This window comes from Aplidium turbinatum, chromosome 2 (assembly GCF_918807975.1).
Source record: "Aplidium turbinatum chromosome 2, kaAplTurb1.1, whole genome shotgun sequence".
Classification (NCBI taxonomy): domain Eukaryota; kingdom Metazoa; phylum Chordata; class Ascidiacea; order Aplousobranchia; family Polyclinidae; genus Aplidium; species Aplidium turbinatum.
Window position 1 is genome coordinate 11,684,478 of NC_137473.1, and position 24,285 is coordinate 11,708,762.

At 37.3% G+C, this 24,285-nt stretch overlaps 2 protein-coding genes across 2 annotated transcripts; one reads left to right on the forward strand and one right to left on the reverse strand.

Moving 5' to 3' along the window:
* The first annotated feature begins 3,147 nt into the window (after positions 1 to 3,147).
* LOC145765011 (glycerate kinase-like) lies at positions 3,148 to 16,682 on the forward strand. Its single transcript, XM_082576743.1, has 5 exons — positions 3,148 to 3,289; positions 7,183 to 7,348; positions 13,029 to 13,189; positions 13,871 to 14,043; positions 14,349 to 16,682. The coding sequence occupies exons 1-5, from the start codon at positions 3,178 to 3,180 to the stop codon at positions 15,216 to 15,218; spliced, it is 1,482 nt and encodes a 493-aa protein (XP_082432869.1). The 5' UTR covers positions 3,148 to 3,177; the 3' UTR covers positions 15,219 to 16,682.
* Positions 16,683 to 18,315: 1,633 nt separating this feature from the next.
* On the reverse strand, positions 18,316 to 23,841 carry LOC145765495 (uncharacterized). The gene is made up of 7 exons (XM_082577323.1): positions 23,701 to 23,841; positions 22,937 to 23,091; positions 22,332 to 22,519; positions 21,740 to 21,831; positions 20,813 to 21,004; positions 19,433 to 19,655; positions 18,316 to 18,661 (listed from the first exon to the last, which is right to left on the reverse strand). Exons 1-7 carry the CDS (start codon positions 23,765 to 23,767, stop codon positions 18,499 to 18,501), a joined length of 1,080 nt encoding a protein of 359 aa, XP_082433449.1. The 5' UTR covers positions 23,768 to 23,841; the 3' UTR covers positions 18,316 to 18,498.
* Between the last annotated feature and the right edge of the window lie 444 nt (positions 23,842 to 24,285).

Genomic DNA, 24,285 nt, shown 5'->3' on the forward strand with positions numbered 1-24,285 from the left:
AAAGGTATTGCCAGCTAGCGATAATTTGGGTTGAAACACCACTGTAAAAACATAATTAAATGGATTTGTCGGAAAGAATATTGTGTAGTTTTAAAAATAGAAAATGTTTAATCTGTGACTAATTTTTTTTAAATATTTTTTATCATCGTCTTGCAAAAATCAGAAAGTCTTGCAAAATTCAGATAAGCTACAATGGGATAGGCTCATTTATCTTAATTAGAATAGAGATTTTAAGGTAACACATTTTTTATTTGCTTACATGCATAGGTAAACGTCAAAAATGGACATTATATTATTATATAGGAGGGGTCGGTTGATACACGTGTATCAACTGACCGGCGCTATGGATTGATGAAGGTAACCACACACACATTTTAAGCGGTATGTTTGTTTTATGATGCTTATTCAATAAGTTGTAGCCTATTATTTTATGTCAGAAATTTTCTACTTTTATGCTATAGTTATTCAGTCATGCACAAGTTTTTAATCATTGTTCATAAAAGTTACATGATCTATTAATCTCAATGCATCAGACTGATAGGCCAGTGTATAATTATTCTTTCATTGTCCTAAAATGTTTTGTTTTTGCTTGTGTGCAAGACATATTATAAAAATGCTTAGGCCTACAACATTGTATTTTAAAAGTTAATTTAAGCACGGTATTTCGGTATAGCCTATGCAGTTTAGGTAGTGTATCACACTGACACTCCTTGGCGTATCAACTGACCTGCGGTGGCAGGTGAGTTGATACATCTGAAAGATTACTAATCAATAGATGAGATGAGATAATATTATGGATTTTGTGTCTGAAGCAAATACAGTAAATAATAATAATATCCCACTACACCTGAAAATTTCAAACTTTTATCGCGTTTCCTTTTTGCTTAGCCTGAAGCAGTGGTTCCCAAACTTTTTCAGCTTGTGGCACACTAAAATAATTATAAAGCGCTCGCGGCACACTTGCGTAAATTTTGAAACTATTTTCTGGAAATAAGAATGAAAACCGTCATCCTGACGATTTTTCATCTCAAACACTATATTTCAATAAATTTGTTGGAAAAAAATAATTTCTATGAGCACAGTACACATGGCTATTACCTTGTAAAATATTTTGGCTCTGTGATTTTTATAGCTCCCGTTATTAGCGATTGATTAGCACGGGGCTAAGATAGCCCGTGACGTACTTTCCGCGTACGTAAACAGCTCGTAGGCCAACTAAGATAAGGTTAAGTCGCATAATTATGCATGTCTGCATGTCTTATTTTTAATTATTATTTATACAGTTCTTTTCCAAAATTCCAAAAAGATTCGCGGCACACTCGAGAATCTGTGGCGGCACACTAGCGTGCCGCGGCACACAGTTTGGGAATCACTGGCCTAAAGCAAACAAGTATAATCACAGTTAGAAGGCGCCAGATGCAATTTGTAGGTCATATTGTGGTTATATTTATTTATTTAGGTTGTATTTTATTTAAGTATATGTTTAAGTATGAGAATGGTTTGTTATTAAGGCTGTCTAACTGCCTGATGAAATTTCTATTTATCTAATTTAGCTAGTTTGGCTATCTGACTCCATTATCTAATTTCCACACAATTGTTATTCGAATTATAATTTTAAGTTATCAGAAGGTGTTCGTATAATGTTGTAGGTCTATAACACAATTTGAATTTAAACAGTACAGAATAATGAAATTACAGGATAGTGAAACATTATCACGAGTTATTACATTTTAATTAAACAATCAATTTAATGTCTTTCTGAGAGCTGAACTGGTCTAACTGAGCTCTGCTTGAGCTGGTCCGATTTGATAGAGCTCTTTGTCTAATTGAGCTGGTTTGATGTGATAGAGCTCGTCCGATTTCCCGTGTGAGCTCTCGTCAAAGGGCGAACAAACTCTTTTATTTTCTGTTCCCTTTTTTCTATTTACTTCGGGAGCAGTTTACACGGAAAACTACAGAAACGTTAGTAAAAGGCAGGAAAACTTATATGTTGAAGTAATGGATCGCTACAATATTCACAGACATGGAGATTTGGAAAAATTAGTAGGCTACTATCGGGGATGATAGGCCTACAGGGAAAAAGAAGCAGAGGTCGACAAAGATTAATTTAGTTAAATACCTTGAATCAATGGGCCACAAACACAACAGTCAAAACGAACGATTTTATACGAATGGCAAAGGACAGAGAAATTTGGAAGACCATGATCGCCAACGTCTGTATCAGGTCAGGAACATAATCATCATCATCATCTAAGCGAACAAATGTGAAAAGTGTATCAACTGACCAGCCCTTTCCTTACTCATGATCAGAGCTGCTAAAGTGTTGAGTTATTGTGAATCTAACCGAATGTACGATTTTTGTTTAAAATATTCGTATAATGCAATTCACCTTCCACAAATATTTTATCGCGCGCAGCATTTGGTTGGTCTTTCCTGCAAAGCAGCCTACAAGAAGAAGTGGCTTGGTTGTTAGGATAAAGTTACACCACAATTCTTGTTGCAGTGATCGATTTACTTTTACTCTGTACCCGACCAAAGTAGTTCAATGGTGATATTCACTTTTGCAAATATCTTATAGTCTTACACCCTTGTTGATACAGCGTTTCGACCCTTCATATGATATCATATTGTTTACCAACATTATAAGATAATTTTTTCAACAATTGCAAATTCAGCGTCAGTAATTTGAACCAGCATCGTCATTAGAAACAAACCATTTGCAAACAAATTAATGTATAATCACGGACAGTGCTAATTTGGATCGCACTGATTTACAATTTCACGATAAATAAATTTTGTTGAATACAAAATTTGATTGCTTTTGCTGAAACATGATGAAATCGCTATAAATTAACGATTTTTGCAGCAAATCGGCCAAAAGACTTTAATTCGTTTGAGAAGTATAGCTCGAAAAGAGAATCAATGCAAAGAAATTATGTAACATAAATAAAGCAATTTTTTGAAATTTGCAACAGACGAAATAAAAGTTTTCTCTCTCTTTTGTTTTCTTCAACCCCTTCTTTTTCTTTTAAAAGTTGCCACTTTACATGTAGGGAATTTCCCAATTACGCTCCAGTTTATTTTCAAGGTTTGTTACTTTGTATTGTAGAAAGATGATTTACTTTTTTTAAATTTGATACTAAGCTGTTGCCTGACTAGCTGAGAAAGTTAGAAAGAATGAGTTTTTCTTTTAGTGCTAGAAAGATATTTCAATCTGCTGTCAAGTCTGTTCATCCAGGCCATCTGATCTCAACGAATCTTATTAGAAATGGCAACATTTTAAAATTTGGTAAGCTATTTTTCAATTAGAAATAGTTTGTGCTAAGCCAGACGGCAATGGTTCTCAACCTTTTTTTTTTCGTGGCCCATTATTGTTTGCATAAAAGTTCTGTGGCCCATTCAGTTTTTATGGAAGAAAAAAATTACAAAAAAGGTTTATAAACAAAAGCAGCAGAACATTGCCTTTGGAATGTTGCTGAAATTCCCTTGTTGAATCCAAGCGCTGACGCTTCACACCTGGGGTTTTTTTTTGGTTACTTATCGGTCATTGACCGATTTTTTAGTAAAATGTCTGAAATAAATATAATCAATTCGGTCAAAATGTCCAAAAAAATATATAGTCAATTCGGTCAAAATGTCCGAAAAATTTTTGGTTTGTATCAGCTATATACTTGAAAAAAAATATTTTCACCAGAAAAAATGACCAAATTTTCTTAAGGCATTTCGGACAAATGACCGAAAAGTCTCAGCAAAAAAAAAACCCCAGCTTCACACTGTCTTCTTTTCGTTAAAAAAATTCGTATCTTCATACTTGTAATCAGAGATGAGCAAGGTCAAGATCACCAAGAATAGGTGATCTTGAAGACCAAGATCACCAAACTATGTGATCTTGAAGATCAAAAAAAATAAAGTTTTTGATCAATGATGTTGCAAAAAATAATTACTATAAGTAACCTGGGTAAAGGTATATAGTTGGTATTGCTAACTTTTACTTTTAACTACTCGATCACTGGCCTAAGAATTGTAATAAATTAGTGACTGTTGCTATTGGGCCTATCGATTGCTGACATAGTTTGCGTAAAACCGCAACGTCACACCCAAGGCCGAGGTTAATTACACTAGTACTGAAAAAGTCGCAAAATTTGCAATTAGTTTTATACTTTTTATTTATAATAAATAAATAAAAATAAACTTTGAACTGCATCATTCATTACCAAATTTTTGTCTGGTTCATGTGGGAGTGAGTTTCTTCGTGTTACTAAGTAGTTTTAACTTTCACTGTATTATGTCAATGTTTATTGCATCATTTACCCATCTGGCAACCTAGATACTAAGTTCAGAGGTTTGCGGTCAGACAAACCGCTCCTTCAACAATCAACAGTATCATAGCCGATGCGGCCTTTGATGAACTAGATGCTCAGTTCGTAAATTTTTCCAGTGTTCCCTTTGTCGCGCAGTGTCCCAAAGTGTTCTTGGTTGGCTGATTGATGTATTGAAATTAGATATAAATGTTGTTCTTATTACTCAGACCTTAAACAAGTCTTGGTCTGGTTGATTTGCTGCAATAAACCACTTTACATGACCAAAGTCGGCTAGAGTCCAGATTTTTTAACACCGCCATTCTAGACTTTTGAAACATCTAAAATTGAGTCAATGAAAGCAAACATTTCTTTAAAATTCACACATGGAGATTGTGAACAAAGTTAAATCATTTTTTTATTATACGTCAACATAAAGTACACGGAAGTTGACTTCTTTATTATGACCAACACAGAAATTTTTTTCAATTTTGAAATGGCAACACTGACCAGATCAGATGGAGACTTTAAATCGTCTTTTGTTGGACACATATCATATTAACAGTGGCTTAATGTTAGTAGTTGCCACTAACTACTCTGTACAGCACAAGTTCTAAAAAAATGCCTCTATCTAGTAAGTAAACTTCAATTTAAAGTGATCTTGATCTTATTGTTCTTCAAGATCACCAAAAAAAAAGTTCACGATCTTGATCTTAGATCAAGTTCACGATCTTGTTCTTCAAGATCACTTGTGATTTTCAAGATCAAGATCACGCCCATCTCTGCTTGTAATTAAGATGAACTTTTTCCAGGTGAAGTTTCAGTTTTGATGGCCTCAATGAATGGTGACTAAGAACTTTACAACTTAATACACATTGTCCTTTTTCTTCACTGTTATCAAAAATTGATGTATATAAACTATATGAAGAGCTTGTTTCCAAAACCGCTTACATCCACTTTCGGTGATTTCGAGAAAACCACGAAAAACGTTTATGACAGTTTCGCTTGGTAAATGTAATGCGCTTTTGATTTCTAACGATGTATAACTACCTACTGAATTGAGCCATGACGTTTGTCCAGATCTAAGGAATATTAGAAGGCTTAGAATCGCCTTTTTATAAAATTAGAAATGTGGATATAAGCGGTTTTGGAAATAAACTGGAGAATAAAAATTGCCAGAATGACAGAAACCAATTTTTGAAACCATTTTTCCAAGCTGACCACCACTAATTCATCACCACAATCCAAATTCACTTTAAACAAAGCAAAAAAACACAGTTATTAAGCTCAAGTAGGCTACTAAGCAGTCTGAGCACCGTTGGTAGCTGCAACAATAGGCTGCAAGCCTATAACAGTGCTTATCAGTGTTGCCAGATAGTAGATGCTTCAAACTACCAAACACATTTCAAATTTTGCCAAACTGACCAGAGACTGACTGTTAACTCACCAAAAATGTTTGCCAAAGTTCTGCCAACTCAAAATTTACTGCCAAACAACGTAAAATTCTGCCAAATCTCGAATTTGGTAGTGAAATTTGCCAAATGGTAACACTGCTGCTTATTACGAAACGATGACGAAAACGGTTTAACAATCAGCAATATGTCACGTCATACAATGGCTTAATATGATTGGTTAATTGTGGATACAAGTGGTTTTGGAAACAAAGTGTGATGGCGCGTAAGCGGTTTTGGAAGAAAACGCAATTTTTAGTGTCGAATTTGAAGCAGAAAGAGAAGGTTTTGGAAAAAAAGGAATTGATAGTAGGTACCTATGGTAATACTCTACCTAATGACACTCTAAACTCAATTTTGGTAAAAGTGGCGCCTAAGCGGTTTTGGAACTGGGCTCTTCATATACTGAATGTAATTTTCATCAAACTTAAAGCTTCAAGTATTGTCAATTCCTCCCCAAAATAATCCACAAAATAAAATGCTGCACGTACTAAAAAGCGGATCTGCAGAAGTTCGACAAGGCTACCACTTATAAACATGGCTTAATTGTAACCGCAAACTAGTCTATTACATCATAAAGTGTTGTAAAACTGAGTTGATGTAAGCTGCATGTTGCAATAATTAGAAGGATGATTGCCACTTTGTAGCTAAAAACAGCAGCATCATTCATTGTAACTAAACAAACACACAAGTGTAAAATTGGCTATATGTGTACTGTAGTGACAAAAATGAAACAAAATGTTTCAATAAATCTTTCAATTTTTCAAATATGTCTGTGGCCCACATCAAAATGCTTCTATGGCCCACCAGTGAGCCATGACCCACTGGTTGAGAACCGCTGTACTAAGCTAAACTGTCTAGCATATGGTTCTCATTTTCTGTAAAATTTGGAGAAATTTCTTTGAAAATTAGTTGATGTACGTTTTTGTATTTTCTAATGCCCATCTGATTTTTCAATACATAGATATCAGACATGGTAAACAAAAAATAGGCCTACTGTATGACTTACTGAAAAATCAAAATTTTTACGTAGTAGTTTAAGTGCTTTTTCAGCACTCTATTTAGCATGGCAGCAGCCATTTACTATTACATTTATTTTTTTAAAACATAGTCAGGCTTTTCACATTCATTACCATGTAACAACAGAGTGATGTTGTCTGTCCTGAACAGTTAAACTTGATATGAAGGGCACATGCTCTGGGTTGGCATGACTGTGTAGGATTGAGGTGCATAGAGCTCTGTGAGCTATAATTTTGGCTTTAGTTTTTGTCAGTTGCTTGTTTGCAAAAATCAATTACTAGGGCTCACTGCTAGGAGGTTAAAAAAATAGCCCCAGATAGAATATATTATGACAACCTTTAAACTACATTTAGAAACAAAGTTGTTAGTTTTTACTAGCACAAATTTAACCTATATAAACGTTTTCACTGCAGATGATCAGGAGCACACATTGAACCACAATGTCTATATTGTTGGTTTTGGCAAGGCCGTGTATGGGATGTGCAGAGCTGTTCAGAATATTATATCCGAGCATGTGATTAGTGGAGCATTAAGCGTCCCTCATGGACTTATAAAAGATATCACTTCTACTGAAAAAATGTAAGTAGCCCCTTTTCTTTATTATTTTAAGCATTATAGATCAGTGGTTTTCAATCTTTTTTTGTTTTGGCAAATCCCTGTTGGTGCCTTCAAAGCAGTCGCAAACTTCCAAAAAAAATTTTCTAAAATTTTGGTATATTGCGTCTTCTAATGGCATCAAATGTTTCATAAGTTTCGGAGCGACACACTTAGAAGAATTTTCTGAACTTGCAATAAACTTATGAAGATTGATGACATTGACGAAGTTTTGTGATGAGCTATATGTTGGCACACAAGATAAAAAATCAGTAATCTTTATCCTGATTTAATGCTTTACTATAATTTTTATCAAAAATTAATAGAATTTTTGTGACCGTTACAAAAACTTTCTCCATTTTTTATTTGTAGTCAATATTAATCTGTTACAATCACAGCCATGGCAAAACTGTGAGTGCTGATTAACTGCTGACAAACAGTTGCATTTCTAAGAAGCATTGATCAATAAACTGCTCTCTCAAAAGAATTAAGTTGGACATTGCCTTATTAAAAGATTTAACTCATTTATATATATGACTTTTTTGAGTTAGAAAACCGAATCTTTGTGCGACGTCTTTTGAAATGTCAAACGATGCTCTGTAAGACACAAAGCACAACCAATTTTTAAATTCATGATTTATTAATCACTCTGCATTTCAGAAACTTTATAGACGCCCTGAAATCACTTTGCGGACCCGCTGTTGAGAATCACTGTCATAGATTAAACATTTTGATTTTCATCTTGATTTCTAAACCATAATTGTGTGATATTTTCTCACTTTACCACATGTGTGTTTTCATTGTTGATTAAATTTGATATAGCCGAATGTATTGAGCAATTATTGTAAAACACAAGAATGTATGTTATTGTGTCAAAATACAAGTTTGATACCGGTATGGTACATTAATAACAATTTATTGAAATTTTTTCTTCATAAGAGTTTAAAAAATGATTGATTGTGAGAACACTTATCCTTGCAATAAAAAAACTCTTTAAGAGCTTAATCCATGCAGTTTTGCATACTTATTTATATACTTATGGACACTTTAAACCATTGAAACAGGTTCAGATGCCGAGATCGGCATAGTGAAGTTCTGCTTGTTTTGTCTGGATTACTGGATCTACTAGGTGCTAATGAATGCAAAATGATCCTTGAAATGTGTTGCTTTAGCTCATAGCTTCATCATTATCCATTCGGGCATACCTTGACATTATCAACATAGTTTCTCCACACATCCCTTTTCATTATCAAATTTAAAAGTTCATACTTCTGTCTTGTTTTAATGGATGAAGAAAGGTTTTTGTCGATTTTACCTCTTTTTCTAATGCCATAGTTCGGTTCCCAAAGAGAAAGTCAACCCTCGATTTAACGGACTTCGGATTTAACGGACTCAATATGCGCAGATCTATGAGTAAAAGAATGTACCAAAAAAACGGTTTTTATTGTTTTGGAATTCACCAGATTAGAAAGCTGTCTCTCACAACGTCACAATACGTATTGTGATCTATCAGCGTACTCTGTCAGCGTAGGCTACTCTGTACTGTACTCTGTTAGCAAGAGCCTTCATTCGGTGCACCTTAGAATCAGTTAGAACCTGCCTGTGTTTAGTACGGTGCATTATGTCTAAGCCAAATGAAAAACGTAAACGTGTGAACTTGTCGGTGATGCAGAAACTAGAACTGATCAAAAAGCTTGAAAAAGGAGCCAGCGTTGCGAGTGTTTGCGATCAGTATGGTGTCAAAAAACAAACAGTCTCAGACCTTAAGAAGAGCAAGGACAAGCTGTTGAAATAAGCTACGTCTTATTGTGTTGATGCGGCGTCTTTCAAGGGTGGTAAAGTGAGCAACAGAAAACATATGAAGATGGGTAAGGAACAATCTTTGGACGCAGCAGTTATGAAGTGGTACGTTCAACAACCGTCCAGTGGAGTGAATGTGCGTGGGACAGAGTTAATCGCAGCTGCTGCTAAACTTGCTACCAGTCTTGGCTTAACCGATTTTAAGGGCAGTGATGGGTGGCTTTGGCGATTCCGGAATCGCCACGGATTACACTAGCCGACAAAAAAAAAGTTGTGGTGCCGAAGATTTTTCAGCTGTTTTCAGCTAATTTGTGGTCGCTGATTTCGAAAATGTAGTCAGTTTTTGTCCATCAGATCTAGTTTTCTAGTTACGGTGATTCCACTGCATGAGTGAACTTGTGCATAAGGGCCATTCCGTGTCGATTCACACAGTCAAGAAATTAAACCTTTCGAATTTTTTTAAATTTTACACACCTTTTTACTATTCTATATGATGTACACTTGCAAAATTTGAGTGAAATTTATTGAGAAACACGAAATTTATGAACCATTTAGTTTGGGGGGGTCTGCTGAGGGGGCACAATTTTTTTATTTTTGGCCATGTTTGAGGCCCTATTACTGCTAAACTAAATTAGATAACAACCCAATTTTTTTACAGGTGATAGTACTTCTGCCAAATATTGAAAAAACAACATCGTTCACTTTGTCACTCTAAAAGGTCAAGGATCATAGACTCCCAAAGTTGGCCGTTTCTAGCTCTTGGTTAAAATTTTCCAAAATTTGAAAAGCTCACCAAGACCCCATTTTTGATTGATTTTGGCTGAAATTTGGTGGAAGTGTTGTTTACAGGATTCTCTATGAACTGAAAAAATTTTAGTACAAAATATTAAGGACGTTGGGAGAAATTTTATATGAAACATGGGTCAAAATGGAAAAAAGCTAAAAGTGGGGTCTTTTTAATATCCCGGTTACCCATGACCTCAGAGAAAATTTGCACTGAAATTTTATCCACATATTCACTAAGATATGACAAGTCTACCATGCAAAATTGATCCATGGTTCTCAATGTTTTATAGAAAGTATGCGTCAAAGTAAATCCAATTGTGGCAATCTTCAAAAACAGGAACAGGAAGTTCTTCACTGTGTACAAGTGTGTAGCACTGGCCTAATTGCTGAAGCTAGGTTTGGATATTGCAAGAAAGTCCTGTTTTTCCTGTTAGTGAATATGTGGATAAAATTTCAGTGCAAATTTTCTCTGGGGTCATGGGTAACCGGGATATTTTGTACTAAAATTGTTTCAGTTCATAGAGAATCCTGTAAACAACACTTCCACCAAATTTCAGCCAAAATCAATCAAAAATGGGGTCTTGGTGAGCTTTTCAAATTTTGGAAAATTTTAACCGAAAGCTGGAAACGGCCAACTTTGGGAGTCTATGACCCTTGACCTTTTAGAGTGACAAAGTGAACGATGTTGTTTTTTCAATATTTGGCAGAAGTACTATCACCTGTAAAAAAATTGGGTTGTTACCTAATTTAGTTTAGCAGTAATAGGGCCTCAAACATGGCCAAAAATAAAAAAAATTGTGCCCCCTCAGCAGACCCCCCCAAACTAAATGGTTCATAACTTTCGTGTTTCTCAATATATTTCACTCAAATTTTGCAAGTGTTCATCATATAGAATAGTAAAAAGGTGTGTAAAATTTAAAGAAAATCGAAAGGTTCAATTTCTTGACTGTGTGAATCGACACGGAATGGCCCTTATGCACAAGTTCACTTATGCAGTGGAATCACTGTAACTTAAAAAGTTGACCTGATAGAAAAAAACTGATTGCATTTTCGGATTAAGCGCCCCAAAGTTAGTCTAAATCAGTTCAAAAACCGCCGGCACCAAAACTTGTGTCGGCCAGTGTTATTTAACGAGGTTCTGCATGGCGAGGCTGGTGATGCAGATACGGCAAGTGTGGCCCCCTTTCGCGAAAAATTAACAAAGTTGATTAGTGACGCAGGCCTCACCCTATCTCAAGTAGGCCTATATAACACAGACTAGACGGGAATTTTTTGGCGTTCTCTCCCGAAGAATTCTCAAGTCCGTCAGGGTGAGGAGAAGACCAAGGGGAAGAAGACAAGCAAGGAAAGGCTGTCGGTCCTGGTTGGGTCCAATGCCACCGGTACTCACCGACTGAAGCTAGCCGTGGTGGGCAAATCGAAGAAACCACGGGCATTTAAGGGATTAAACGTCGAGCGTGACCTGCCAGTAGTTTACTACAACTCTAAAACAGCTTGGCTTAACTCTGCAATATTCACTGATTGGTTTTTCTCGGATTTTGTGCCTGCGACTCGGAAATATCAAGAAGAAGTGCTGAAGATTTCTCCTGATGATGTACGAGCGATTCTAATACTCGACAGTGCCCCAGCGCACCCTAGTGAAAAGAAGCTTGTAAGCGCTGACGGCAAGATAACAGTCCTTTATCTGCCCCCTAATACAACATCGGTTATACAGCCAATGGACCAGGGGGTTATTAGCGCCTTGAAGAGGCGCTACATCCGACGTTACTTGGATGAGGTCCTGGTCATTGTAGAGGACGAAACAGATGCTGAGGTCGACACCAGGGGCCAGCGGACCTTAAGCAACATAAAAAATTACAATATTCGTTCAGCCATTTATAACTTTGAAGCAGCGTGGCAAGACATTAAGGTGTCTGTCCTCGCAAATTCATGGAAGAAAATCTTAGAGGACAAAGATTCAGAGGCCAACTTTGAAGGAATAGAGGCAGGAGATCTTCTCCAAATGTTGCAGCGTGGTGGGGAGGTATCCACCTCCATCGATGATATAACAGACTGGCTGGACGAATTAGATCTGGACCCAGGGTATCAGTTCATGTCTGAGGCCGACATAGTGGCATCTGTGGTGGATGGTGGAGAAGAGGAAAGCAGTGACGAGGAAGAGGCGATTGAAGTCCCCAAGGTGAAGTTGTCAACTCTACGGAGTTATATCGATGCCCTCATTGATTACTCCGTCTACAGCCAACTACCTGAGATGGCGCACCAATATGGGAAGCTCAGGATGATCAGGGAGCATATCATCAAAGAACAGCATATGGGAGGTCGCCAGACAAAAATCAACAGCTTCTTTGCCCCTAGCCGCCCTGTTCAACATGGTTCTCCAGCCAACCCATCTGTGTCGTCTCCATCTCTCTTACGCATCCCACCTGCCCCTGAAAATCTGAACAATGATGCCCCATGCTGCAGTCATCGTCCCGCCATCCCTGAGGTTGATGTTCAGGAGGATGGACATGATGAGTTGATGATTATCTCTGACTCAGATTAATCTACATTTAAGTTGTGTACTGTAAATGTACCTGTGTACTGTAGTCGCGCAGGCTATACAAAATACAAACAAGGAACGCATTTCATGTGTCTTTAAACTGCTACTGTGTTGTACTGTACAGTATTTGGTTTATTAAGCGGTGACAGATGGTCTACGCTATAGCAGAGTACTTGACTGTACACTGTGTACAGTAGTGGGAGTACGGTATTTTTGATTAACGGACTTTTTCCAGCAACGGACTGCTGCTGGTCCGCATTTGTCCGTTAAATCGAGGGTCGACTACTAATTTTCTGTTGACTTCTAAAGCAGTAACCTGCCAGCTGTAGTCTTCGTCTTCTGATTATATATCTCAGTGAGAGGTGGCAGGTCACCATAAAGGTTTTTATTTGTGAAGTGATGCTTCCAAAAATTGCAAGATCTTGTTATTTCTTTGCTCATAAAGGCAGGCATGCAACAATGCCGGGCAGACAAAGTATAGACAAAAATTTTAGTAGGCCTATATGATATACATTTCATATCACCACAATAAACTCACAGAGAGAAGTTTACTGCAACTACTGATGATGACAAAGTGACTATTTACGAAGGCGCTCGCCATAACCTACCTGATGAAGATTCCTTGCTAGCTGCTAATCATATTGCACAAATTTGTAAAAATGCAAATCATGACAATTTAGTCATTGCATTGATATCTGGAGGTGATTGGAATGTTACTTTTCTGCTACTATTTTAAGATAAAAATGTGATTTTAAAATATTGTACATTATAAAAATATTCACATAGTAGGCCTATGTGACTTTTGTAATTGACATCAAAGGTTTTGGGCAAGCAAGATTTTTGAAATATTTAATAAAGTGTTGATTGATTCGTCATAGCACATGACTAGGGAACTGTGTTCCGAAAGCTAGTGTAATTCGATATTGCCACAACGAACTCGCCGCATCAGGCTAAAACAGATAGTTAGAATCTACACTGTGAAGTAAGCAACGATCATGCTGCTGAAAGCGAAACTCAATCAATTGCTTAATAAAGAGGTGTTGCCATATCAAAATTCATTAACTTTTGTTGCAATAAAAGTGTTAATTGAAAGTTGTCTGTGACAAACTTAAGAAACTTCATTACCACATAATTCACGTGAAGATGGGATATTTAGTTTCTTATTCAATTAGAACAGGTCTTTATGAGTATCTGTCTAATGATATAGCCCGATAGCTTAGTTGGGTAGTCTAAGCGCTTAAGTTTGTGAACAACGAAAAGGTAGTTCACAGCTCAAAGTAATTTTCGCATGTACGAAACGCACTTGGAATTCCCGAACCTTAAACTATCTTTAAATTCTGATCAGTTTATGTTATTTTTTTTAATGTAATTTTTTTCTATAGGTGGTTCTGCCTTGCTACCTGCTCCCATATCTCCACTCACACTCAAAGACAAAGCTGAAGCTATTTCTACGCTGGCTGGTAAGGGAGCAAGCATTGAAAAGTTAAATATTGTTCGCCAACACCTGTCTTCACTCAAAGGTGGTCGGTTAGGAAAACTTGCCTCACCAGCTAAGGTAACTCAATTTTTTTTTGTTCTATGCAATTTTTATGTATAAACCGCTTAATACAGTGTTAGAATAAAGTACTTGTTTAATACTCATAAAAAACACTGTCTAATTTAAAGATTTCTCGAAATCGTAATTTGAATCGTCAAACATTGCGCAAACTACACGTAACATATATCTGATTATTTTACATTGGTAGACAGCAAGTTTGACTTTTTATCAATTGCAACAAGCCTAGTAAATTCATAGATATTTTAGTTGTACGTTGCTAACTTATCACTTGGTGGTTTTTTAGCGTTTTTTGTGTGTTTCAGGTTTGGAGCTTTATATTGTCCGATATCATAGCTGATCCTATTGAACTCATAGCAAGTGGTCCTACTGTCCCTTGTACCAGCCAACCATCCGATGCGCTTGGCATTTTAAAACAATATCAAATTCTGTCATCGGTGTCCCCAAATGTCATTTCAGCACTGGAAACATTGATCAAAAATGAAAATGAGGATGTCTCACGTGAGGAAATGACTCATGTTCATAACAAGGTGATTGGAAACAACACACTTGCGTTGAATTCCGCTTGCCGAGAAGCGGAACGATTGGGATATGAGCCTGTCGTACTGAGTGATAAGCTGCAAGGAGAAGCAAAGTTTTTAGGTGTATTTTTTGCAGAGTTATGTTCATCGTTGATCAAAATTAACAAAGACCAATGTTTGATGAATTCCCTAATTCGTCACGGAATGTCAGCATCGGAAATAAATTCTTTCTTCAACAGTTTAACATCTGCCATGACGAAAAATGTCAAGCTGTGTGTGCTGGCAGGTGGAGAAACAACAGTCACCTTATCCAAAAAACACGGTTTAGGAGGAAGAAACCAGGAAATGGTGTTGTCATTTGCCGCCAAACTACACGAGCTTGCGGAAGGGTCTAGTAATCGTTTTAAAAATTGTTCCATAGCATTTTTGTCAGCTGGAACTGACGGACAAGATGGACCCACATCGTCTGCCGGGGCTGTGTATTCTTCAGGCAATCTCAACGCGTTCGATAGCTCCGCTGCAAAGGATTATTTGAATCGAAACGACTCATATTCTTATTTTGCTAACACCGCTAAAGATTGCTTAGTTCTTACTGGCCTGACTGGTACGAACGTGATGGACATTCAGGTTCTCACTTTTGAACCTAATTTATAGCGGCTAGGTTTCCACGTGGGATGGCGCAGCTGGAAAAGACGTTGCTTTTCCAATAATGCAAACCTGGTTTGACTCCCGACTTAAGCTGGTTGTTAAAAAACACCGCTCACCTCTACTCAGGGTCACTGGTGTAATCATAATTTCTGAAGGTAAGGCAGCAAGAAAAAAGAACTGGCTACCCTACTTTAGTACTTTCCTTTGTGCCAAAAGCTTAAAACGACGAAAACTTTATCTTCTTACCCCCAACACTTGAAATCAAGTATGGGACCACCTTTCCTTCAGGTTTGCACGTAGGAATCGCCTGTAATTTTTGTGCGTTCAATACGTTTGGTGTTATCCAGCATAAGCTTGTTTTTTGAAGCCAGCTATACTGACGTCATAATATGCAATCCTCCTGTCTGCAGCTCAACATGTATTTACCGATGCACAGCCACATGCTCTTGAACGGTGTCGAACGTTGAGCAATTGCTCCCTTTACGCACCACGACAGCCCTTGAACAAAAAGGTTGGATTTTTTGAATTCTCATTTACTTATTCTAAATCTTCAACCACTGACAAAAGGCCTCGTTGCGACAAGTAGGCCAGTGCCGGTCTTAGGGTATTTCAGACCCTGTGCGGAATATGCTTTGCGGGCCCCAATGACAATGATCCAATTCAGTAGCGTATCTAGGTATTTTGAAAGGGGAAGGGGGATGTTTTGACGGTCGGCGAGCGAACACCTAGTGGCTGGGGGTCCTCCCCCAGAAATTTTTGAAAAATTACTTTGAATTTGGGGCATACTGGGAGCATGTTCAACAAAAATTTGGGTATGAATATTACTGTAAAATGGTGCTGTCTGGTGGCATAGCAAAAGGATAAGATCATGCTTTCTTTGGCATTTTTCGAAAATAAAGTTATGTGTCTATGTTGAGTCTGGATGCAACCTATTTAGTCCTCTAAAAAATTCGTACCCTGAAATTGTGTAACAAAGTCAAATTTCGACCTATTTCGTCCCCTGAAAAGATCGAAAGAAATTTTGAAATGTTTGCGGCAACTCCGATCAGCGACTTCGGCTCTGTTGTTTTTTTTCTCGATCTTTTCAGGGTACGAAATGTTCAGGAGACGAAATAGGTTGCACCCATGAGTCTCTGTGTTTTCTTGCTGCTACTTCCTTTGTTGAACTTACTTGTTGAATTTTTCCATTGGAAATTACAAAATTACTGCATTTTTCTGAGTAATTTGCCGGCCCTGTGCGATCGCACGGTTTGCACACCCCAAAGACCGGCACTGAGTAGGCCAACCGCCAATGACAATTAATGTGCAATAATTTGATAAATTCAGATGAAGTGATGCCAACATATCTGTTATAGCGCTGTTGAGTTGCTCTCACGGAACAGTTTTATTTTTGTGTCGTTTCATGCTCATGGCCTACTGTAGGCCTATTTTGTTCTGAAGAGAGTATAAAAATTGTGACCGATCAATGTTCTCTTTGACATCCGTGAGGCAAGTTGCTTTTAATCAAGGACACAACGCACTCTGAACTGAAACCCCTTTTCTTACAAAAAAAATGAATATTGGCCTGAACTGCGTTTACTGGAGTTAGGTTAGCCTACTAGTTTCCGGTTAGCCATCTTCAAGTTTAAATTTCGTTTCGGTCCATTAATGTTTTCCTGATGCTTGCATGCATGTAAATGGTAGCCACTTTAATATAATTAGTTGGTTTTGAATCTTTATCCTCAGACTGACAAAGCCTTGATATGTTATTCCTGGTAGTTTCGCATACTTGCAGAAGCCTTTGACGCAGGGCCGGTTACCGAGATTGACAGAGTGAAGTTTCCGTTTGTTAAAATGTTACCGAGGAATTATTCTATTCAATAGGTGCCGCTGAATGGAGAGCAGTCCTTGAAATGAGTTGCTCAAACGCACACCCCGAGATTCGAACCAGCGCGGCTTCATTTTGAAGCTTTTCGTTCACGAAGCCACGCGCTGACCAACTGAGCTATCGGGGCGGACAAGAACAACTTTTGTAAGAGCCAGTAAAGCTTTGAAGCAATCAACCAATCAGAAGTCGGCCTACAAGTAGAATAGCGTTTCAACCAATCAGAAGTTAAAGGTACCGTATAACAAAGGAAAAACGCAGATTGTTCTGATAGAAAGCAAATTAAGTGAACGTTCCGCCGTAGCCAGCATGGCATAGAGGGCTATTGAATACATTTTGATGATGTGGGTTTGATTTCCACCCCTGTCATAACTCTTTACTAATTAATTATCAAACAAAGCACGAATCAACTCTCTGGCTGAGTGCTAGATGGGTCACAATTCGATGGCAGCCACTTCAACGTCTTCTGATTGGTTGGTTTTGGCGGTGTTATTGGGTCTTACTGAAAATTGACATGTTAAAATGGCTACCCATGTAAATGGTGCATCTTGCAGAGGTGTACGGACTCAGGTTTTTTGGACTCCTGCTCCACTCCGAAGTCTGGGACTCCAAATTTACTCCTGCTCCAAATACTTTGAAAATATTGACTACAAACGCAAAACATAAACGACAAACCAGAATTTTCATAGACTTTTACGTAGAAACACTTATACCTTCCCTATCCTCTGTCATGAAAAGCAAAGCATATTTTAACTGAAAAAACGTTACTGCTTGAAAAATAAAAACGATAGAAGTGTACAAAAATAACAACTGCGATAATTAGCCTACAGCGTAAATATTTGCATGTTAAAAGTGTCAATTGGCTTAAAAATCAGACTCCGGCTATTGTTTTTGCCAAAAATTTCCCACTCCGGCAAAAACCGAGACTCCGACTCCTAAATACTCCGGCTCCTGTAGCTCTAGGTAGCCTATACCTCTGGCATCTTTATGTAAACGTGTTGTTGTTTTTTTTTGTCGCGTTACGTTTAACTTGATTGAATAAAGAAATGTTTGTCCTCAAACCAAAAAAGCTTCTTTGAGAACGTAATCCTGGCAGTTTCGCATAGGCTACTTGTAGAGGCTTTTGATGCATGGTCGTTGGTGACGTTGTATAGAGAGCAGTCCTGGAAATATGTTGCTCAAGCGGCGCTTGACCTTAAGGAATAGTGCCAGACATAGAACAGCGAACGAGGTATGAAGAAATAGTTAATCTTACAGCTTTATTTCTACAATACAGTACAAAAATTTGCAGAGTTATTGAAAAGTCTGAACACAAATCGAACATTATCGCCAATGCCGTAACACACCTTGCTGATTATGAGCAAAAAGTTAAGATAAATAAACCAAATATTATCGCTGAAGAGGTAGGTTGATTAAGATCCGTCAGATTGAGCCAGATCCACTTTGTTCTTCATCATTATCAGTTAATCCACGTTTTTCTTGGCAATACGCAATGCATTCATCCTCTGTGAGAAAGTTGTTCCCGTTTCCAGAACATCCGCCGTAGATGAATTTTTTACATCTGGATTCGCTTAGGTCAAAGTACCTGCATATTTTGTCAATGTTAGTCACAAAAGGTCTCGGTTTGGCTTGCAATCACAGCAAAAGTTTAAATATTACAAAGGTAGTCTACACACACTTTGTTGCACTCAACAGACAGGGAGATGTAATAGAGTAGTCCATAACCAGACCCTACCCAAAAAATAGAAAAATTACATAAAGCGGCTGTCAAGGTATAAGCTTGAGCAACTTACTTTGAGGACAGCTTTTCTGACATTTTAGACGACATGATTGTTTATTCCAGGGCAGGTGATGGAAAGCCAGGATATTGTAACTTCGTCGAGTGCTGCTATACTATGCAATTCATTTGGTGCCTTGTACATGGGACATTCAAGAAAGGCAAGGTCAGCAGTTTGTTCCATCATAATGCATTGGCAGGCGGATGATGGAACCAAACCACACATGTGCATGTTTCTTCATTAAGCGCCACAACAAGCAGAAACTGGACTCATTTAATCTCGCTGACCGGACCTGGGTCGGTGGTTGAAAACTTTTACAAGTATGCGAAAGTGCCGGGCTTAGAGTTCCAAAAAGATTTCTCATTCAGAAGATAAAGATTTACTCCATCAATTGCCAATGGACCTATTTCAACAGTAACATTTTTGTTACAAAATCATCCAGATATTATAATGTGAGGTGGAAGGGTGGTTTTAAAATTATTAATTTTATAACGTCTCAGCGACGGCTAGCTACAGTTGCAATTGGTGGGCTCTTGACAATGTGAACTAGATAGCTAATAAATCTTTAACCACCGTACCATCTTGGATAGAAGCCGCGACAAAATCCAGTCTTGAGAGGAAGCAGGCAAATGCTTTCAGGTTCACTTCTGTTCCGTTCAATCTCTTCGTCAGGTGGAGTTGTAGTAGAAAGTGGTACCGGTAGTGTTGTCATTGTGGTGGTGGTGGCGGTGGTGGTGGTGGTGGCGGTGGTGGTGGTGGTAGTAGTGGTTGTAGCTGGTCTAATGGTTGGCATAGTCTTGCCTGTAGTAAGTTATTAAGAATCAGCTATGGTATAAATATTGACTATGTTTCACTTTTCGATACAATTTAATTACCTTTTTGTTGACGATTAAGCATAAACTAGGTAACTCATGAAACAAATCGGGCAGGCTAACATATTACATTCCACAGCAAAGTAGACCATATTGAACGCTGGACCAAACTTAATAGAAATGAACATAGCTCAGTTGAGTTAAGGCCCAGCTTTGCAAATGAACAGCGAGAATCTTCATCCTCGGACTGAGAAAGCTTCTTTTGAAAGTATAATCCGGTCTGGTTTGGATACTTGAAAAGGTTTTCAAAAAATGCACTGTTTCATTAAACTGTTAAATTTTGTTAGTTTTTTGTTCTACCATATTTACATCAAAGGTTTGTTTTTACACTTTGTGCATGTTCGAAGCTCATGTAGGCTATGTTTTTCAAAAGAAGCTTACTGAATGGCAGCTGGCTTTGATAACCTCTTGGGTTAGTACTGCGTTTCTTGTTGGGCACATTAGATACAAAAGATAATGTTTTTCAACCTTTTTTGAGCCACGGAAAACTTTATGCAATAAAATAACCTTGAGAAACACCACACGAGATTTTATAATGATGCAATAAAATGGACAACACGACAACAATTTATTCACTTTTAGTTTTTCTCTGTGTAATATCTGGGCCTAATTGGATGAGTGCAAAGTTGATATTCGGGCAGGAATTGCAAGCTCTTGTGGTTTTCGACAGGTGTTTCATGAAACAGTAGTCAAAGTAATAAATTTCTTGCGGAATACCTGACGATCTTTCGCGGAACAATAGTAGAAAGTCACTGCAGTAGCCTAGGCTACATTTATTACTGTTTATGATGATTGTACAGTTTTTCTTCAACAGAGAAAAAAGAATTGAATTGAAAGTAAAAAGAAGGAATTGTCAAAGAGGTATAAGTTATTAGAATTGAATGGAAATGACCTGAGTTTTCTGAAACTTTTTTGTATTTGTCGACATATGCCTATTTGCATACAATCCAGTTCTTTCCTGCTAATGTCTGTGTTAAATTACGTTTTGAAGTCTTTTCCGTTCAGTATGTAGATCTATACTCCACAAATAGATCTAATAAGTCTTTCAAATTTTAATAACAAGCAAATTAGGTTATTGTAGCATACCGTTATAAGCAAAACGACTTGGTTTTCTTTGGGTTCTTATTGCAAGTGCGTGACTTAAAATTCTTCTAAAAATTCGTGTGGTCACCCTGTTGATTCTACGTCGTTCCAGATTGAAACGCCCAAGGAGCGATGCAGGAACCATAGCTCGAAACTGCTTATGGTTTGTAATTTCAAGTACAATTGTGACATTTCCTGTCAATAAAAACATCAAGTTTTATAGCGGTTAAAACCGCAAAAACAAGTCGTAGTAGGCTAAATAGGCTACAGTACGGTAGCTTGCTTAGCTTATATCGATGTTATTGTCACTATTACTTGAATTGTTTGTTTTGTTTTATGCATGTTTGACGATAAATATGGACTTATTGGTCAAGTGCAAATAACATAATAAGTAATAATAACTTACCTTAGTTCTTAAAAGTTAAGTTTATCAGTTTTTTTTTCCTTTATTGCTTAGGGTGGTTCTGGAACCCAGCAAAAGCGACATAGACAACTTTATTTTGTTTTTGTTGCTTATAACTATTTGTCAGTTTTGCAAAGTATTGTCAAATACACAATAAAATGGATTATTTTAGTAGCCCTAGATGCCAAATCCACTACTTTTATCTTTTTGCTATCTTGTTACGTTTATAATCTTGTTGTCACTTTTTTTTTTGAGAAAATCATGATTGCCAACAGGTTGTTTCGATTGCCGTGTCATACTTCATCACTAGACTCAAAGGCGTAGGCAAGGGGAGCGGGCATTGGTTTTACCTTCCGTTTTAAAAAAGTTTCAGTAATTTAACGAAGTATGGCATTTAATATGCTTTGGATAGCACTGCCAAACCAAATAACAATGTTGTTATAGCGTAGATCAAGCAAATACTAAATCCATGGCTCGATGCCCCCTGCGTACGCCACTGACCAAGCTTATCTACATTAGTAGCTTACCACAGTTCCTCTGGCATTCGTTTCTTGAAAGAAAGCCACGGCATCCGAAATAAGTTCTCTCGCACCGATTAGCGTTCGCGTTGTACATGTATCTACAATTTTTTGTATAATAATATGTTAAAAATGAGTTCATTCATTTTTACGACTTAAATAAATTGTAGGCTAATCCAGCGGTGGGATGGCGCAGTGGATAAGGCGCTTGCTTTCCAATCATGCAATCCTGGTTCGACTCCCGCTTATGCTGGTTGTTAACAAACACCGCTCACCTCTACCCAGGGGGTAATAAATTGGGTGGGCGTAGTTGCTGAAGTAAAGGCGGCCTAGAGAAAGGAATTGGCCACCCTACTCTCGTTAGTGCCAAAGGCATAATGAGAACCTTATCTTCTCATCCTCCGATGCTTGGATTCAAGCATGGGACTCACCTTTACTCCTTTAGACTAAATTAGTCAATGGTTTTTAAAGTTATTATAATCAAGTTAATACGCGAAATTTTCAAGGACATAGAACTTTTCCACTTCAGCTTACACACTTTAAAATTTTTAATCGTTTTAAACTATTTAGTCTCGAAACAGCCTAATGTAGTGAAACTCACCTTCTTTGCCAGAAGTTGCACGGATAGTTAATTGGTGGTACTTTGCACATAGCTCCTAATTTTTCCATTTTTTTGGGGCATTTAGTCAATAATTCTCTGTACGTAGAATTTTCAAGACTCAAGGTTCCAAATCTCTTTCCAGTATCAATGTACACGCAATAGCAGTTGTTATTGCTGCACTGAACCCGCTAGAAATAAACATAAATGATTATTTTTCCACAAAGCTAAAATAACTGCTATGAAACAAAAAAATCAACATTTATTAAATTACAATTGCACAGGTGTGTAATCACTAAAGTCAATATACATCATCCAAGTCATGTCAGTGTCTATTTCATGTTTTAATTTAGACCATCAAAACTTAGCTACATACGAGTTGTTAGTAACAAATAGCGGAGTAAATTTGGTGCAGAGAGCAGAGTAAATTTTTGAAGTGATAAATAATACGACACCCATGATCAGTATCGACCTCTACTTTTCGACCTTTCGACCTTTCGACCTCTACTGAAAACTAAAATTATTTTAGTTTGGCTTAAGTTTCCATTAACATCTTTTAAAAGATTATGCTTAGTTTTAACAAGATATGAGTTGTAGCTAGATCTTACATGGTAAAGGCCACCTGGTGCACAGGAAGGTAATTGCTTTCCTTCTTCAAATTTAGAATTGGAAATCATGTTTATACGTTTTGACGTTTCTGCGTAACACCCGACGTCGTACACGGTTGGCCTTGGTTGGAATCGACGGAAGGAGCGAGACGAAGCTAAAAACACAAAAAGATTGCTCGATGTTTAAAGAAAACGTCATAGATGACGCCCGTTTGGAATAATTAACAACACGTACCGCAATGGAACATTTGGGCATCATAAAGACAGTAACAATAAAAATGAAAGTTGAAGGCATCTCAGAGGCATATGAGCAATCTCAGCAACATATCAGAAGAAATGTGGCTAAGAATACCAGTACAAAGCTGGAAATCTTGTTTAATTTTCAGTGATCTCGAAGGAGGATGAATTATGTAATATGCCACGAAGCATTGATTTTGGCCAGCTAATGTAGTCTTTATTAAACATCGTCATAGCCTTAAAAAATGCACACACGTAAGGAAATTACTTTTAAAATTGTGTCTTGTTAAGGTATAAGCTACCTCTCGAGAAAGCAAATTGTCTCGATTTGATGTGACCCTAGTTTGTGTCAGCACGTAGACTAGATTAGGTTATCAGTGTGTCTTTAACTTACGGATAGGCCTGCACTTGCTATCAGCAAAGACAGCATCGGCCCATATGTAGCCTACAATGAGCTACGATATAAAGTGTTTACATCGAGATTTTTCCCAAAATGTTATGAATAGTTTCAATTGCTGTTTACTCACCATGGCATTCGATTTGAAATAGAATAGCTGCTCCAAAGACAATACTACACAGCCACCTCATCGTCATTTTTTGAAGAATAGGTCTACAACAAATTTTTCAAGTTTCAATACGCCTTCGAAAATAACAATCGTAGCCTAGCTACAACAAAACCAATTAAATTTAAAGTTACGTCTTCAATAAAATCTGTGATCTGAATATCCACCCAACCCTCTTATAGCTTAGCAAAAAAACAAAGGTAACCTATCAGTTAATACAGCAGTTAACAATTCTTGCAACTTATCATGTTTTTTTTATAATTGAATCAAGAAAAGTAGGCCAGTAAGGCCTTGCTGTTAGAAAACAAAATAATGTTGACTGGTGTGTGATGCAGTTGATCAGCGCGATGATATATATATCAATCGTTTATCCTGTTTTCATATGCACTGTGCGACATTAGACTCCAATTCGAAGTCTGTTTTACATAAAATTGTAAATTCTTTCTATTTTCATGTGATTAGACTTTTTTTGATCATTGAATAAGTTATGAAATATGAATCCAGTTCATTTTAACGTGACGCAGCAGTTTTAAGGTAACCTAGTTTCTA